A 17871-nucleotide genomic window follows, 5' to 3' on the forward strand; every position below is an offset into this window, starting at 1 on the left:
AGATGAATCTTATACCTCTATACATGTTTTGGTTGTTTGGAAAATAGTAGGTCACTGAGGTATGCAGATCTTCTAAACGTTGACACATTTTACTTTATAATAAATTGTAAGGCATATTTATTACTACCACCACCAATCTTACAGAAAAGCATTTATGTTTTAGGAAACTATAATGCTCATGGTGGCAGATGCAAGTTTTACAGAATTCTCATTTTTGCTTGAAAGCTCAAATTTTGTCATTGAGAACAAATGCTGTGTGTTGTTTTTCTTGAAGTGACAAGCTCACTTTGTTCATTTTCCAGAGAATGGCTGCCAAATACACAAGTCAAACTAAGCTCAAGTAGTTGCATAAGTATTATTTTTCAAGACAATCATACTTTGGTGGCTAGAACTGATTAATGTGTGTTTCTCATTTTGTCACAAGAATATTAAAAGAATGTGTACTCTAGGTTGGAGTTTAATAAAATTAATATTTACATTTTCAGGAAGGATATTTTTAAGTGAAACTGGCTGCCTTTTTTTTTTTTTTTAACTGTAAGGACCTGGTGGTAAAGAATACAATGACTTAGTTTTGTGCCATTTTCTTGGTTCAAGCCAAGATGTCAGCAGCTTCACCTGCCATTACTGTGTATCATCAAGAGCACCATGAATACATTTTTTCAGATGATCAACACATATGTTATAAAATCATGTAGTATCAATATCAATGTCTCGGTAGTGAAAAAGTCAGAATCATCTTAATATTATTTTGTAAATGGTTTTGACTTTTCAGAATTCCAGAAAAGTCTCAGGGACCACCAAAGTACCCACCACACTTTGAAAGTTGAAAGCTGCTGAGCTTATATAAGTGGTTATTAATTTTATTTACACTCCTTTGAGAATCCAATGAAAGGCATGAACATTCTCAGAAAGATATGCTTAAATACCAAATTTTACATGTAATTTTCATAGGATTACAGATATCTAGGAGCACTAGAGCTATGGTTTTAATGTCTGCATCAAAATCACTTGAAGGGCTTGTTGAAACAGGTTTCTAGACAACCCTCCCCGAATTTCTCATTTAAGTCGGTCTGTAGTAGAGTCTGAGAATTTGCATTTTGAGCAAGTCTTATGTAATGCAGATGTTGTTCACTTTGTAAATAGTGCTTCCTAACCCTGGACCAATTAAGTCAAGTCACAGGAGTAGGGGCAAGGTTTTACTTTTTAAAAATCTCCTCTGGTGATTCTCACATACAGACAGGGTTGAGAATCATGGCTTGAGGACACAAGTAATGCAGATTAAGATTCCCAAATCTAGTGAGATTAAGTACACTTAATATTTGTAAAACCTTTTACGTTTCAGGAAGTATTTTGAAAATTGTGACTCACTGACTACTTATAAGCATGTAAGGTAGTTATTAACTCTGAGAAAAACCTGGCTTGGGATTCAAGAAATTGTAGTTTTATAATTGTTCTGGGTTTTGAGTCTGTGAAGTGAGCTAAAAGGGTAATTGCTGAAAGTTTTTAAGACAATGCTACATGTATATTCCTAGAGAGTTTTTGTATGTAGATATATGTTACTAAATTTGTTTTACTAAAAGGTTTTATTTGTACTTGTTTATATTACTATCATACCCTTGACAATACCAGCTGAAACCCCTATCTTGTGTTATCTGAGTCACTATCCCTAAACCACCCATACATTATTGTCTGTTTTTGAACTATATATAATTATATTAGATAGTATATACTGTATCGTGCATGACTCATCTCTCTTGCATAGTTGTAGTTTGTTCATTTTCATTGTTATAAGGAATGCCGTGTTGTGAATATACCACTATCTGTTCTACTGGTGATGAATATGCTCTTATGAATATTGCTCCTATGAGCATTTTTGTACATGTTTCCAAACATCATCATTTAAAACATGTTTCTTAACATTTTGATTAAAAACCCAGAGTTCATGTTTTACTATGCATTTCTTTGATTATATCTGGAATAACTGATTTTACTTTTTAAAATAATTGATACTTCCTTTTTAGTGAATTATATTTTTCCCTTACACTTTTTTCTTTTACCTTTTTTTTTTTTTTAATTTTTATTTATTTATGATAGTCACAGAGAGAGAGAGGGAGAGAGGCAGAGACACAGGCAGAGGGAGAAGCTGGCTCCATGCACCAGGAGCCCGATGTGGGATTCGATCCTGGGTCTCCAGGATCACGCCCTGGGCCAAAGGCAGGCACTAAACCGCTGCACCACCGAGGGATCCCTTCTTTTACCTTTTGATGTTTTTCTTACCATTGCAAATATTTTCCTGATTTGTTTTTTTAATTTTATTTACCACCTTTTCAAATCTGTTGCCTTTAAATTTTCTTGTTTTCTTTCATTTTAGGTTTAAAAAATTATTTCCATTCTGAAATCATGCAAATGTCTACCTAAATTTTTTTGGTTTCATTTTCTCATTTTGTATCTTAATCTATTTTTTAAAAAAGATTTTATTTATTCATTCATGAGAGGCAGAGACACAGCTAGAGAAAGAAGCAGGTTCCCCCCAGGGAGCCCTATGCGGGACTCCATCCCCATACTGAGGATCATGCCTTGAGCCAAAGGACCGCTGAGCCACCCAGGCATCTCCCTTAATCTATTTTGAATTAATTTTGCTATATACTAAGAAGTAAGGATTTAAAAAGTTGCGTTTTTTTTTCCTAAGCAGATAGCCAGTTTCCTCATGAACTATATAGTAAGTACAATCATTAAAATAAAAATGAAGTCTCTTAATTTTATTATAGTTGAAAGCAAAAATGTTTATTAGGGCACATTTTGCTTCTTTTTCTTTTGATTTCTGGTTAACTATGTAATTAATTCATTGTGTTTTATTTGACCTTTCTGTCTCTACTTTTACAGTAAAAGTATCTTCTACAATAAGTTCTATACTGAAATATAAATGGAAATAGACCAAAAACTCAGTGGAATTTCAAGAGTCTAGCTTTTATATCTTCTAAGATTGATGTATAAACAGATACATTTTGTAGTTTTCTGATACCTAAATTTGCATTGCAGAAATTTTGAATTATGCTACTTTGGTAGGGAACAGTCATAGTCTTCCCCTGACATACAGAGTTTAAAGGATTTTTAGTTCAGATACATGGGTTTTGAAGGATGATCCTGCTTCTCCATGATTTTTGTGGTAGAAAATTAGTTGATTCCACATTGTCGCCTATTTCAGAATCTTTATTACTGTCTTTCTGAACCATTCTGAACTTCTTTTAGCTACTTGAATGTGTAAAGCATTTCTCACCACTTGAGCTTCAGATATACTATACCTTGTCCTCCTTGGAACCATTTATTCCAATCATTTTTTCTGGTTAACTGCTTATTCTCTAGACCTTAGCTCAAAATAATCACTTCATTAGAGAAGCTTTCCTACTCCAGGCTCTGTTAACTTTGCTTGGCTGTATGCTCTTTGTAACCCACAAGTTGCAATTATTTGCTAGGATGTTCATTGTTCAATGTTCCTGGAGACACACACACACACACACACACACACACACACTCCAAATCCATTTTTCATCATGCTGAGTATTCTGATGAGAATACTTTCAACTAGGATCTTTTTGTGTCAGCTTTGAGATTTTACATACCTGAGATTAATTTTACTCTCTTATGTAAATAAAAAGCTAGCTAGATAGGAAATTAAGCATCAAAATGCTTTTCTTTAAAATTGGGAAAATTGACTTTAGTCTGAAGTAAAAAAATCTGTTTTTGTAAATTATCTGTGTTTTCTTACTGAAGGATTTAGAAATTTCACAGCCTTTAATATTGCCAGATTGCATGTGTCTGTCCATTCTGTTTGTTGTTTTATGAACTTTTACTAATCTGAAACTTAATATTTTCCTTTAATTATGAGAAGTGCTGTCATTATATCCATGTGTGTATATATCTTCTCTTCTCTACCTCTCCTTTCTTCTCCTTCTGTTTATCCCTATTAGATACTTTCTGGGGTAGTTTTTCAACCTGATTTTCTCAGGAATTATTCCTTGTTTTCATTACTATTCAATTAATTCATTATGTTTTTATTTTTCCACTTATATTTTTCATGACAATATTTCCAGTTCATTTTACCTGATTGATATTTGTTCCCATGTCATGCTTTCAGTATTCTCCATTATTTTCTCCTGAAGCATTTACTTTGCCTGTTTTAAAAGTCTTTTTTTTTTGGTCTATTAATTCTGCTTTTGGTTTACTGTTCTTTCATGGTGCTTGCACTCCTCAGACATGTTTTTTTCTGCTGAGTTTATATTCCTTTGAAACTAATAGCTAGTTGGGCCAATATTGCATTATTATAGGAGAATGGGCTTGGTGGGGGTCAGATTTAAGGGTGGGGAAAGCCTGTGTTCTGTTTTGGTCCTCCAGCTGGTTGGGATAAATATGGGCATGTCTTAGAGTAAAGAGGCTCTGGATGAAAGTTTTGCTCAACCCCTCCCTGGTTGAATTTCTCTGCCCCTTATCTTTTTCAAGTGTTGTCATCTTCATTGTAGTTGCCTAATTGGGAGTCCCATCCCAAACAAGTTCTAATATTTTACCTTGATGTTATCCCTCTTCTTTTGGTTGGAATTGAACTGGAGATATTGCTTTATATTCCACAGTAGCATAGGGGACAATGTGACTGTGTTGAGGAGTGAAAGAACACAATTAGGATACTTTCCTCTGGCCTCCCTTCTGTCCAGGATACCAGATCTATCTTGAGCTGATGTACCTTCTCACAGTGGTACTCAAACATTTTGTTTTTCTTCCTCAAAGGATGATTTCTTACACTTTCTTGTTGTTGTTATAAGCTGGAATCTGGAATTCATCTGTTACCCTTCTGGTGGTTTCTCATTTGGGTTTAGGTAAGGCACACATTCTTGACGATGCTTGCTAATTAATTACTACTTTAAGCATAAACGTTTTTCTAAATCAGGTTCTACAAAGTGAAGAAATTAATTGATGAGATTCTGCCTTTGACAAATGAAAAACATGCAACTTCATTGACATTGAAGTCATTTTGTAGTTTGTTTTCTAAATTGTTATTTTAGAAACTACAGGGAATATGTGTACTCCCTGTTGCTTAACAGTGGCTTATGATCTAATGAAGTGTAGAATAGTTCTATGTTTAAAGGCTAATATAGTTAGAATTGAATTTAGAAGAAGAAGCAATGATGACTTTGAATATTAAATAGAAAATTTATGTTTCTTTGTCATAGGATTTTTATTATAAAGTAGCCAGGAATCTGTTACTGGATATCTGTGGTTCTGTGTATACTGGACACAGAATTTAACCTAGTATCTAGAAAGCCCTTCACATTTTTTTTTAAAATTTTATTTATGATAGTCACACACAGAGAGAGAGAGAGAGAGAGAGAGAGAGAGAGAGAGAGAGAGAGGCAGAGACACAGGCAGAGGGAGAAGCAGGCTCCATGCACCGGGAGCCCGACGTGGGATTTGATCCCGGGTCTCCAGGATCGCGCCCTGGGCCAAAGGCAGGCGCCAAACCTCTGCGCCACCCAGGGATCCCAGCCCTTCACATTTTTAAAGAACATGTCACAAGACTTTCCCCACTCCCCACATTAGAGAATATCATTATAGCATGTAATTTCCTTCATAAAATGTAGTAAAACCGGAAGCTGGAAGCTGGGCCTCCTTGTTGGGTGGAGATTTTATAGTATTATAATGAGATAAAGGTAATTTCTGGTCATTCCAGGGGTCACTCCACAGTGCATCCACATAGGTGCATTTCAGGGGTTTGGGTGGTCTGGGTAGTCGCCATAACCGGAAGGGTGGTTTGGGGTTTCATTTGCCTGAGTTAAGAGGTGAGCCAGAAAGAAAAATTTCAGGAGGACCCCTGGATGGCTCAGTGGTTAAGCGTCTGCCTTCGGCTCAGGACGTGATCCTGGAGTCCAGAGATCGAATCCGACATTGGGCTCCCTGCGTGGAGCCTGCTTCTCCCTCTGCCTATGTCTCTGCCTCTCTCTCTCTCTCTCTGTGTGTCTCTCATGAATAAATAAATAAAATCTTTAAAATAAATAAATAAAAAATAAAAAAAGAAAACTTTAAGGAAAAATGTAAGACAAAGGTTAGTCAGTACAAGCAGGTAGGTAGTAAAGGGCAGGGGTCTAACTGGTGACATATTGAGGTTAGGCTTTGTGTTATGAATTTAGATTTTCCTCACAGTACCAGCACAATGATTTCCACACAGTATATTTACAAATTTCTTAGAATATGGAAAATAATGTAACTGTTTCTCATACACTGTTTAGGGGAAAGCATATGCTACAGTTTACAAAATAGGTTCTTGTTGCTTAGTGTTAGTAGTTAGAGAAGAACAGTTCATCTGGGTGAGCTTTTTATTGCTTAACTGCTTGCCCTGATCCTTCCCCAAATGGCACCTCCATAAAGCGAGTTGTTCAGGCTAGAAACCTGGCAGCCAATCTTTCTTGCCGTTCCTTTTTGACCCATCTGTACTGCTGTCTTATTCCAAGCCACCATCAATTCTTGCCCAAACTGTGGCAGATTTTTTCTTAGCCTCTTTCTCTGATTTTGCATTTGACCTTCTCCATTCTATTTTTCACCTAGCCAACTGATAATCCTTTTAAGACTTGAATACAATCAAGTAGTTTCTCTTATAGATGGCTATTCACATACTTAAAATAAAATCCAAACTTCTTACCCATGACTTAGAAAGCTGTGATAGATAACTTTGTTTATTCACCCGGAAGTTCATTGTCTCCTTAATCTTCACTAACAGATCTTAGATTTTGTAGGAGGCAGCAGTGGGCCCAGCTATAAAAGAACTGATTTTCCAGATTTTGGGGGGAGCTGGACAGATGACTCACTTTTGGCTAATGAGATGTAAGTGAAAGTATCTTAGAGAGGCTTCCTTAATAATAAAGACTAAAAGAAAGCTTTTTTCTCATTTTGCCCTCTTCTTTCTTTTGTGGGAACCTGAACACCAGGCTTTTAGGTGTCACTCTTTTGTGCCTATGAGGTGACAAACAAGTAGAAGATGGCTTATACATGCTAAGCTGGCCAGAGTGCAAAAATTTTTAAAGAGCACTTTTTAAATTGCTGTATGAGCCTGAATTGCCTCTGGACAAATTTAGTAAGGCATGTGAGATTTATCTTATCTTTTCTTTTCTTTTCTTGTTTCACTAGTTAAGTATTCTGTTATTTGCAGCTGGATGTGTTCCTCACTGATAAAGGTCCTACATCATCTAGCTCTTGCCTGTCTTCTGACCTCATTTTGTGTCATTACTACCTCTGGTCATGTTAGCTAACAGACAAATCTTGACTGGCAAACTCCTGCTTAGATCCAAATTCTTTTTTTTTTAATTTTTTTTAATTTTTATTTATTTATGATAGTCAGAGAGAGAGAGAAAGAGAGAGAGAGAGAGAGGCAGAGACACAGGCAGAGGGAGAAGCAGGCTCCATGCACTGGGACCCCGATGTGGGACTCGATCCCGGGTCTCCAGGATCGCGCCCTGGGCCAAAGGCAGGTGCCAAACCGCTGCGCCACCCAGGGATCCCCAGATCCAAATTCTTTATGACTCAGAGACTCTGTGTGATCTGGTTTTATTGACCACCCCTAATGTACCACTGCCCTCTCTATCCCAGTTTCAACAAAAACCTTAAGATATCCCCAAATCCATGAAAAATATGTGCAAGATATTAATGGAGAAAAAACACAAAATGAAAGATGTGAATCTGAGGAAAGGTATGTATATGATACACGTGGATACACGTGATACATGGTATATACATGGATTAGAAGACTCAGTATTGTAAATTTGTCATCTTAGAATTCTAATCAATGAGATTTAAAAAGTTTTTCTAACACATTTCTTCATGGAACTTAAAGATAATTACATTGAACATCAAAAAGTAATAATAACCAAGATAATTTTTAAAGAGGAACAAGGGGAATTGACACTGTCCTACTTGGTATTTCAGACTTTTTTGAAGTTAAACTATTACACTGATCAACCAAAAAGAAAGGATATGGAAAACAAAATTAGATCTCTGACTCGCACCATATATACAGATAGATTAAAGACCTAATGTGGAAAACAGAATTATAAGAGTAATGTAGAAGAAAATGTATGAACAGTGTAGGAATAGAGATTTCTTACAGATTATTTAGAAAGTATAGTGTAGGGAAAGATATATTTTATTATGTTAAAGTTTAAAACTTGTCTGAAGTCAAACACTGGAGAGTGTAAAGACAAGCCATAAACAAAATAATGTATTTTTAATGCATGTAACCAGTACAAGATTAGTGTTTAGAACATACAAGGATCTACAAAATAATAAGAAAAAAACAAAGAAATTAGGTCTAGACAATGAACTGAAGGCTGATAGGTAAAACTTGAATGATCAGTGAACATACAAACATAACATAGGTTTGTATCAATTTGCATGGGTTCAGCTCCAAATATTCCAAAATTCAACTAAAAAACTTTAAGCCTGAGGATATTTATTTCCTGCTTGACAAGTCTAGAGGTAGGAAGTTCAAGAATTTTTTGAATACTCAGAGTTGTGAGCACACTAGGGTTCTCTGCTACGATTTTCATAATTCTCTTGACCTTCCCATCATGGTATCAGCATGTCACAACCTTGTGTGAAAATTTTCTAGAAATAGAGAGGAAGGGAGAGAAGAAAAAGGGGCCTTTTTCCTCTACACACCTTCTGTTAGTGGGGAGAAAAGTCTTTCTAGGAGCTTCTAGGTTTTCCATTCTGTCGCCTTGCCAGTCACTGCCAAATCACATTTCTGGCTCAGAGTAAGCAGGATTTACTTCCTGGGTTAGGGAAAGGTTTATCTTCTCTTAGCTAATATATTCTGACCAATTCCTGAGCAATAATTGAGTTTCTGTAGGTAAGCAAGAGGAGATAATTGCCACAACTATCACTAATAGAGATTGAAGACCATGTGATTTTGACAATATAATTTGAATACATATAATCTAATAAAATGGAATATGAGTGTATATAAATAAATAAACTCATGTTTAAAAACATATATGAAAAGTATAAAAATATGGGCAAGTATAACAAACTTTGAGTTTATTCTCCTCCTTTGGGGAAAAAAGGAGAAGACTAGGTTTAAGAGATTTCAGCTGTATTCATATATTTAATTTCCTAAAAAAAGAACAAATGTCTGAACTCCAAAAATGGAAATTAAGCAATGAATTTTTAATTTTTGCTTCCTTGTTTGTAAAGCTTATAAATTTGTGTTCATGTATACAAGATGGGGAAATGGTTGTGCTCAAGCATTTGGCTAAAAATGAAAATTGATAGACTGAATTAGAGGACAGTTTGGCAACATAGGAAATTTTAAACAGTTATCCTTTGACCCAATCCTATTTTGAGGCATTTATCTTAAAGAACTGGACAGATGTATGAAGGTTCATGTATAAGGATATTTATTTTAACTTTTTATAATGGCAAAATTGCCTTTTTATAATGAAATCACCCAAATAAATAAATTATGATATATCGATGTAGTAGAATGCTAAGTAATTCATAAGAAAATGATGTATACATTTAAAATTTTTACCTGAAAAAATATGTGGTAGTTGAAAAGTGAAAAGGCAGAACGAAGATGTTTAAATATATACACACACACGCAAAAAAAAAAAAAAGAAATCTGGAAGTTTATTTTTTTTTTTTTTTTTTTATAAATTAATTTTTATTGGTGTTCAATTTACCAACATACAGAATAACACCCAGTGGAAATCTGGAAGTTTAATCATCAAAATGTTCATGGTGGTTATCTCTGGATGATGATGACATTACAGGTGATTTTCCTTTGTGAAAATTTGGTGTTTTGTTTAAGTATTTAAAAATATTTTTGCTGTTCTTGTAGCTGAAGAAGCCTTTAAATGTTTTCATTTTGCAATTTAAGAATATAAAGTTAAAGAGCTACTTACTTACTCTTTTTGATTTAGTTATACTGAAGTAAGTAACATGTATATTCATGTAATCAGCGAATATTTTATTGAAGCCATACTGTGTATCAGGCACTATTTTAGATGGAAATACACACAGTTCATAAGACAGTTCATAACTCAAGAATACCTCTTTTTATGGAACATCTTGAGTGGGAATATCTATAAAAGATAAATTAGATAAATGAACAAGTTAGTGATTAAATGCAGAAAGAAAGTAAAACTGAGTGATAATGAAAATAATGATGGAAAAGTATGTGTGCATGCATGAATGACTTTAAATTGAGTGGTCAGAGTCCTCTGAGTTGCTTATCTTTGGGCAGATAATTACAAGGCAGAAGGAGCTGGGCATGTGAAGATCCAGGTCCAAGTTCTCAAGCAGAGCAGTGCACAGTCACCTAGGCTGAAAGGAGTTTGTTGTATTCAGGGAACAGAAAGTGAAAGACATGGCAAATAAAACTCAATGACATAGGAGAAGTGAGAGGGGCCAGCTCACATAAAGCCTTGTAGGTCCTAAGGATTTTGTAGTGATATTTTATTGTATGTGTTATGGAAGCCCATTGCAGGATTTTAAGTAGGGAAGTGACCTAATCTGATATATGCCTTGAAAAGATCACTCTGCCTACTGTGTTAAGAATGAATTGTAGGGCAGCACATGTGACAGCAAAGAGACCAGTTATAAGGTTATATGCTGGTAGAAGGCTGTATATACGCCAAAGTCTAGACAGGTTATAGAGCTACAAACTGAAATGGTAGCACTGGGCAGTAGACAGAATTGAGATGTGCATTTAGAAGCACAGCTCATGAATCTCAGCACCGAGGGAAGAATTTACTTAACAAAATGAGGATAATGGTATCTCTCATGGGGTGTTATCATCAGGAGCTGATGCATGTCAAGTATTTGGCATCCTTTTTGACCCACATAAGAGCTTACTAAATGTTATTTACCATTATTGTTATTTTTAGTGTTGTCAAGAATAGGGCATGTACTTTGAGCAAAAAGAGTTTTTCTGTAAAAGTTCAATTATACCTCTAGTGTAACTCAATAGCACATACCGTGTGTTGGTAAAGAGCGGAGAACGAGTCTTAGTTTTTAGTGACCTTTGCTGGATCAGAGAGAGAGAGAGACGGTATATTGTTATTCCTTCTGTACTTCATAACACTGAACTATAAATATATGTATAAGTAGGAACTATGTATAAATAGCAACGTTAAAAAATTGTGTAAAATTTAGCTGTTTTTTTAAACATGTGCAAGCTTAATGAAATGAGACACTGAAAATCTTGTCTGCAGTATGTCTGTAATGCTTTCACTTAGGGACTATTTTCCAAAGAGTTAATTAGTGATAAGTTACTTCAAATTCTATGCAGTTCTTTGACTGTGATCCTAATTACTATTTTTATTTTGGTTCTTTAGACCCAAATAAGCAATTCAATTATAGGGATAATTATGACTACAAACGTTGTTTGTGAAACAAAGGCCTCCTATAACCATCAGAGATAATGAATGCTCTTTATGTGTAAAAATAACGTATAAATATTTAACAGTATAGAATGATGAGTGACCAATTATGACTTGTACTCAATGAAACAGGTAGACTCTATGTTTTAAGTAAACTTTATGCTTTAAATAAACTTTTCTAAATTACTAAGTACTAAATTTCTAAGTAGTTTAAATAGGGAACTGTTTTGTGGATAGCAAAACCTCTGATTTAATAATACATCTTATTAATTCAAGACCAAGTTAAAAAATATAATTTCCTCATTGTTTACTGATTTTGCCTGCTTACCTCTACCCTCTTTTATAAACATGTATGTGTACACACTTTAGATATATTTTATACAAAACTGTGTTTTTGTATAATAAGAAAACAAAAGAAGAAAGGGAAATTCTATAATCCCACTACTTAATGATTTAGTCTTTTTTTTCTGTCTTCAAATATGTGTGTGTGTATATTTCTGCCTGTATTTTGTTTTATATATTTTTAATCTAAAAGACTAATCTAAAAACACTTTTCTATGTTTTTCTGTTAGTATCCTGTGTTTACTTGCATATATGGTTTAAAGTTTTTAAATTTTTTTTTAGCTGCAGTAAAATATACAGATTTAAAAATTTTAAAAAGCAGGGGGGTAGGGCACCTGGGTGACTCAGTGGTTGAGTGGTTTGCCTTTGGCTTAGGTCGTGATCTGTCGTCTTGGGGTGAGTCCTGCATTGGGCTCCCTGCAGGGAGCCTGCTTCTCCCTCTGCCTGTCTCTCTGTGTCTTTCATGAAAAACTAAATCTTAAAAAAAATTAAATTTTTAATTTTGTAAAAATAAAATTTACCCTTTTAGCCATTTTTTAATGTGTAATTCAGTGGCATTAAGTATGTTCACAATGTTCTATAGCATCCTTTTAGTATAGGATGATGTTATATGAAAAACCATTTATTTAACAGAGCCTTTATTGTTGGACATCTGAATTATTTCCAGGGTTTTCTATAATAATGCTTTCTTTTTTTTTATAATCTTTCATAAACATCTTGATGCAGTCTTTGTTCATGTAACGCTGTATTTTTTTTCTAAAATGTGGTACCAGTTTACACTCAAATTATTAGTGTGTGGGCACAATTGCATTTCCCCACACTGTGTCTGGTACCAAGCATTTTTTGTTTTGGTTTTTATATTTTAGATCTGAAAATATTAGTAAAAAGTAAACACACACTTTGCCATTTTGTTTCAAAGTTATAACAAATACCTTTTAAAATCTCAATAAATTTTAAAAAGTATTTAATTTTAACTTGTTTATTAGTAAAGAAAGGAAATTCATTCTCAAATATTATCAATGCATTGATTGGGGAAATGTGGGTTTGCCATGCAGACTTTATTCAAATCCATGGAAGGAAAATCTTGAAATCCTCATGAATAAGGAAAGCATCTATGGCCCAGCGAAGAGTAAGGTGGTGATGATAGGGTGAAGGACACTGAAGTTGGAGAAATAAACAGAATCTAACATCTGTAAAGTTGTGCAAGTATTAAAAAACAAATAACGAGATGGTGATGGTTGTATTGGCATGTATCCTATACTTTTTGGTATTTCAGTAAGTAATACATAATTGACATCTTTTCACCCATAATTTTCAGCTTAATTTGAAGGATCTTTTCTTTTTTTTTTACTGAAGGATATTTTCTATGGAAACCTAGTTCTGATTTTCTGATAATGTATCTATGGAAAGATGTTTTTTACTTCGGAGACTTTTTCTTTCTTTCTTTTTCTTTTTTTTTTTTTGGGGGGGGAGACTTTTTCTTAGAGCCTGTTTTCTTGGATTGAATGAATTTCTGTAGATAGTGTGGAGTTGAAATAAATCTTTTTTTATTAAACTTTTCTCATTGTTCTCATTTAGTTTATATGCATAAAATGGAGGAAGATATGACCATTTTATTCTTTTAGTTTTATTTATGATGCCACTTTCTAAGTATGTAACACAGTAAGTAATAGCATGGAGGTAGTGATACTTAAACAATAAGACCAAATAAAATTTAAAGTAGAAAAGAATCATTAAGAAAGGTATTAGCTTTAAAGGTAAAAATACTAATGCTTTTATAGTCCTCTTTCTTTTTAATCCATTGCAGTATAGCTTGTAATTTCATCACTGTACTGTAATTTAAAATTGTCAGTGGCTTTTTTACCCTTCTAAATCCTCATCATCTGGACTTTACATGATGTTGTTGCCCTTTGACTTCTATAATGTTGTCCTTTCTTGGTAATTTTTACCTTTCTCTGCCTAGTACATACACTGATTCTGATCAGTTCTGGCTCTTTCCCCCCACTTTTTCTGTCTGACACTTTTGATATTTCTTATCAGTTTTCTGGTTCTGTATTTCTGAATGCCTGTATTCCCATTTGTCATATTCCTCAGACTCACTAAATCCAGGCTGGCATTGTTTTACTTTTCGTTTGGCCGTGAATCCCAAGAATAGATATTTTGGCATTATCTTTAGTTCTTCCTTTGCAAAGTTCTTATAACCAAACTATTACTACATATTTCTGGTATCCATTCATCTCTAATTTTCCTGGTATAATGTTAAATGTTGTAATTTGTTTTAGATTTGGTTGTCAGTAGTATTTAAATAACCTTTATTTCTTAAAATATAGAGATGGACTTTGTATACATAATTTTTTCTTGTGAAGCATGAGGGGATGGGAGTCTCATTCATTTTGTATTTCTAGCGAAGTTGCCCAACGTATAAAAGGTGTTGAAGAAATGTATTTTGAATGAACTACCCAAAGACTTAAGGGAGAGCTTTCTTAGTTCTGAGTTCTGTAAGAGGAGAGAATCCATTTGAATGGTAGCCAATTTTTAAACCCTTTTTGCTATAAAAGACAGTATTTCAAGTGTTCATATTTGCTAATATTATTAAAGGAATATTAATGATTCTTTTTACAAAATTGCTTCATTATATATTACCCTTTTTTTTTTAGGGTTTGGAAGGAAGGATGTTGTAGAACACTTACTACAGATGGGTGCTAATGTCCATGCTCGTGATGATGGAGGTCTCATCCCACTTCATAATGCCTGTTCTTTTGGCCATGCTGAGGTTGTGAGTCTGTTACTGTGTCAAGGAGCTGATCCAAATGCCCGGGATAACTGGAACTATACCCCTCTGCATGAAGCTGCTATTAAAGGGAAAATCGATGTATGTATTGGTAAGTATTACTTGATGATACCTAAATTGTAAGATCAACCTGACAGGTATAAAATTTTAAATAAAGGTTTACCATTTTTTCTTTTATTTTTTCATTGTGTTGAGAATAGTATTCTCTCAGAATAAGTAGAGGCTTTTTATGACTTCTTATTCTTGGAAGCAATTTTTTTCCCATCAAAGGAAAGTAGGGAGATGGCAATATAAAGTTGGTTAAGAATGGGATTCATGACATTAACTCTCCAAATACGAGTCAAATGCTAACTGATCTGGAACTAAATTTTGATGGATTACTATTATAAATTTAGTTAATTTACAGTCTCTCTAAAAGATTACAAATTTTCCATCCTAGCATCAAATGAAAGCCATTATAAAATACAAGTTCTTACTGAATTGGATGACGTAATCAGATGCTTTAGGTTGACAAGGAAAGTCATCTAGCACTAAGGCAAAATCTTTTTCTTTATGTTGCTAAAAGTGAACATCAGTATTATAGAGTGGTTCAAATACAGTAATGAAAGCTTAATATGTCCAGCATGTGCCATAGTCTAGTAAAAAAAGCAATTTCAAGTAAAATTGCAGTTTTCAACCATTTTAAATTTCGAGATGATATGAAAGTGTATTTAATCAAGAGTTCTTTCTCTTTTATGTTTATCTAAATGTGTGTGTGTGTGGTGTGTGTGTGTGTGTATTAGAGTTTGCTTTATTGTATACCTTTCATTCTGAAGTCTAAAACAAGCTTTCAGAAGACAAGCTTAGTTTCTTTTGGGTGTATCTATTTCTTCACCCTCAAGATGGTGGATGTTTGTTTAGTCTGTGGCAGGTTGATTTGCATAATTGTTATCTTCTGGGTTGACATTCATTTCAAGTTTAATCTTTCATGTTTATCTTTATCATAAAACTCAAATACATTTGTCATTTTTAAAGATATAGTGGTGGTGTGGTTATTAAGATGTTTTCCCTCTTCAAAGTCATCTATTCCAGCCTCCAGTATATTTTTCATTTTCCCTCAAATTATTGCAATGCCTGACATAACAACTTCTTTTTTTTTTTTCCTAAGATTTTATTTATTTATTCATGAGAAACAGAGAGAGAGGGGCAGAGACACAGGCAGAGGGAGAAGCAGGCTCCATGCAGGGAGCCCGATGTCGGACTCGATCCTGGATCTCCAGGATCACGCCCTGGGCTGCAGGCCACGCTAAACTGCTGTGCCATCAGGGCTGCCCACATAACAACTTCTTTATCACATTCTCTGTCATTATCTTTTGTAACTTCCACATCCTTTGACATGAGCTTTTGTATACCCTGTCCTTTTTGACCTTTGAGATCTTCCATTTTCAGTTGATTCTCTTATTTCCTTCTAAGTCCTTCACTAAAACACCACATCCTGGACTAAGTCATTACATAAAACTACCCTGAGAAACTTGAACTTATAAATATCCTCTCTCATCACAAAACCTCTTAAGTTACTTGTGGTAAGTTACCATGTGATTATTATTATTGAACTTGATATATATCCTAACTTAATCCAGACTTTCAACTTCCCTATCTTCATTCCTTCTTCCTTTACCTTGTCATATACATTGGATTCTTTTGTTATTAGTCATAGAATTTTATATAATTTTTACCTTCTTAAATTATTATTCTTTTTAAGCTTCAGTTTTTTATTTTCTACCTGTACTTCTCTGAATTTTCATTCGATCAGTGCTTTTAATATCTTATCAAAATTAGTGTACTTTCCTCCTACTCTTAATCCCCCTCCCAAACGTATGTAATAAAAATGCTCCTTTTATTTAGGTTCTGTTGAAATAAAAGACTAGATGTAGGACATGAATTTTTAAAGAATGGATCCCCATAGTCCCCCAGCCCCACGATCCTCAGTGTACTTTGGCACATACTGCTTTCCTTCTGTTTAAGTTCTTGTGTCTTATAAAAGTTGAGGAAGGGAAAAGGCACCTTCAAACTATAATCAAAATATAATTGAGGATACAGCTGCTATTAAAATAGTTATTATGGGAAACAAGATTGGTTTATAGACCCTTTTGTACATTTAATTAGCTTTCAGAAACCCATTAGGAAACCAAATATGTCAAAGCTTTTGGCAGTTTATATATTGTAATTTCTGAATTTGAGTATAGTTAAAGAATTCTGAAATGCATACTATTGGGCAAATTTCTACTTTGGGACAACTGGTTGAAAGCTTGAATCTGAAGGTTTTGAGAGATTAATGTGCAGAATTAATTTTTGAAAGGTTTTTACCTAGATGATGGAATGCTGGCCTGATTATTTTCAGATTCATCGTATCTCTCTATGTAAGGTAGAATAGTGAACTTTTGATATTTATAAAGATAGAGCCAAGGTACATTATCACTGGCTTAAGAAAAGCAACAGGATGGTTGCTTCAAAGCACTTGTTCTGGGCTTATATCCTGACCTGACCAGTTACCCACTATATGTGAGACTCAGAGCCACTTAAATACCCTGTTTCGTTATATGTGAAATGAGAATACTTGGGTTCTTGGAAGGATTAGCTGATGACACATGTAAAGTACTTAGAGTACTTGATATAGTGAACAGTAAATAAATATTGATTGCTATTTTTTAGTTGAAATGTAATTGACATATGTTATATTAGTTTCAGGTGCACAACATAGTGATTAGACAAGTTTATACTTTATGCCGTGCTAATCACAAGTATAGATACCATCTGTTAACCATACAATACCATTGGCTATATTCCCTGTGCTGTACCTTTTATCTCCATGTCTTATTCATTCCATAACTGGAAGCCTCTATCTCCCACTACCTTCACCCAGTTTTCTTATCTCCCCAACCCCTTCCTCTTTGGCAACCATCAGTTTGTTCTCTGTATTTATGGATCTGTTTCTGCTTTTTATTTGTTTGCTTTGTTTTTTAGATTGCACATATAAGTGAAATCATACGATATTCATCTTTCTGTGTCTGATTATTTCCCTTAGCATGATACCCTTTAGGTCCATCCATATTGTTGTCAATGGCAAGATCTCATCCTTATTTATGGCTGAGTGATAGTCCGTTGTATATATATATACACCACATGTTCTTTATCTATTTATCTGTCAGTGAACACTTGGGTTGCTTTCATATGCTGGCTATTATAAATAATGCTGCAATAAACATAGGGTGCATATATCTTTTTGAAGTAGTGTTTTTGTTTCCTTTGGGTAAATACCCAGTAGTAGAATTACAGGAT

The 17871-nt window shown here is 34.2% G+C and overlaps 1 protein-coding gene across 1 annotated transcript in view; it reads left to right on the top strand.

Moving 5' to 3' along the window:
- Nucleotides 1–17871, top strand: part of TNKS (tankyrase) — a 214906-nt gene that overhangs the window by 15833 nt on the left and 181202 nt on the right. Inside the window, exon 2 of the mRNA XM_055334908.1 lies at nt 14420–14644. Within this exon, the coding sequence (XP_055190883.1) occupies nt 14420–14644 (225 nt within the window). The remainder of the gene's footprint in view (nt 1–14419; nt 14645–17871) is intronic.

Source organism: Nyctereutes procyonoides, unplaced genomic scaffold (assembly GCF_905146905.1).
Source record: "Nyctereutes procyonoides isolate TBG_1078 unplaced genomic scaffold, NYPRO_anot_genome, whole genome shotgun sequence".
In the NCBI taxonomy this organism is placed as follows: domain Eukaryota; kingdom Metazoa; phylum Chordata; class Mammalia; order Carnivora; family Canidae; genus Nyctereutes; species Nyctereutes procyonoides.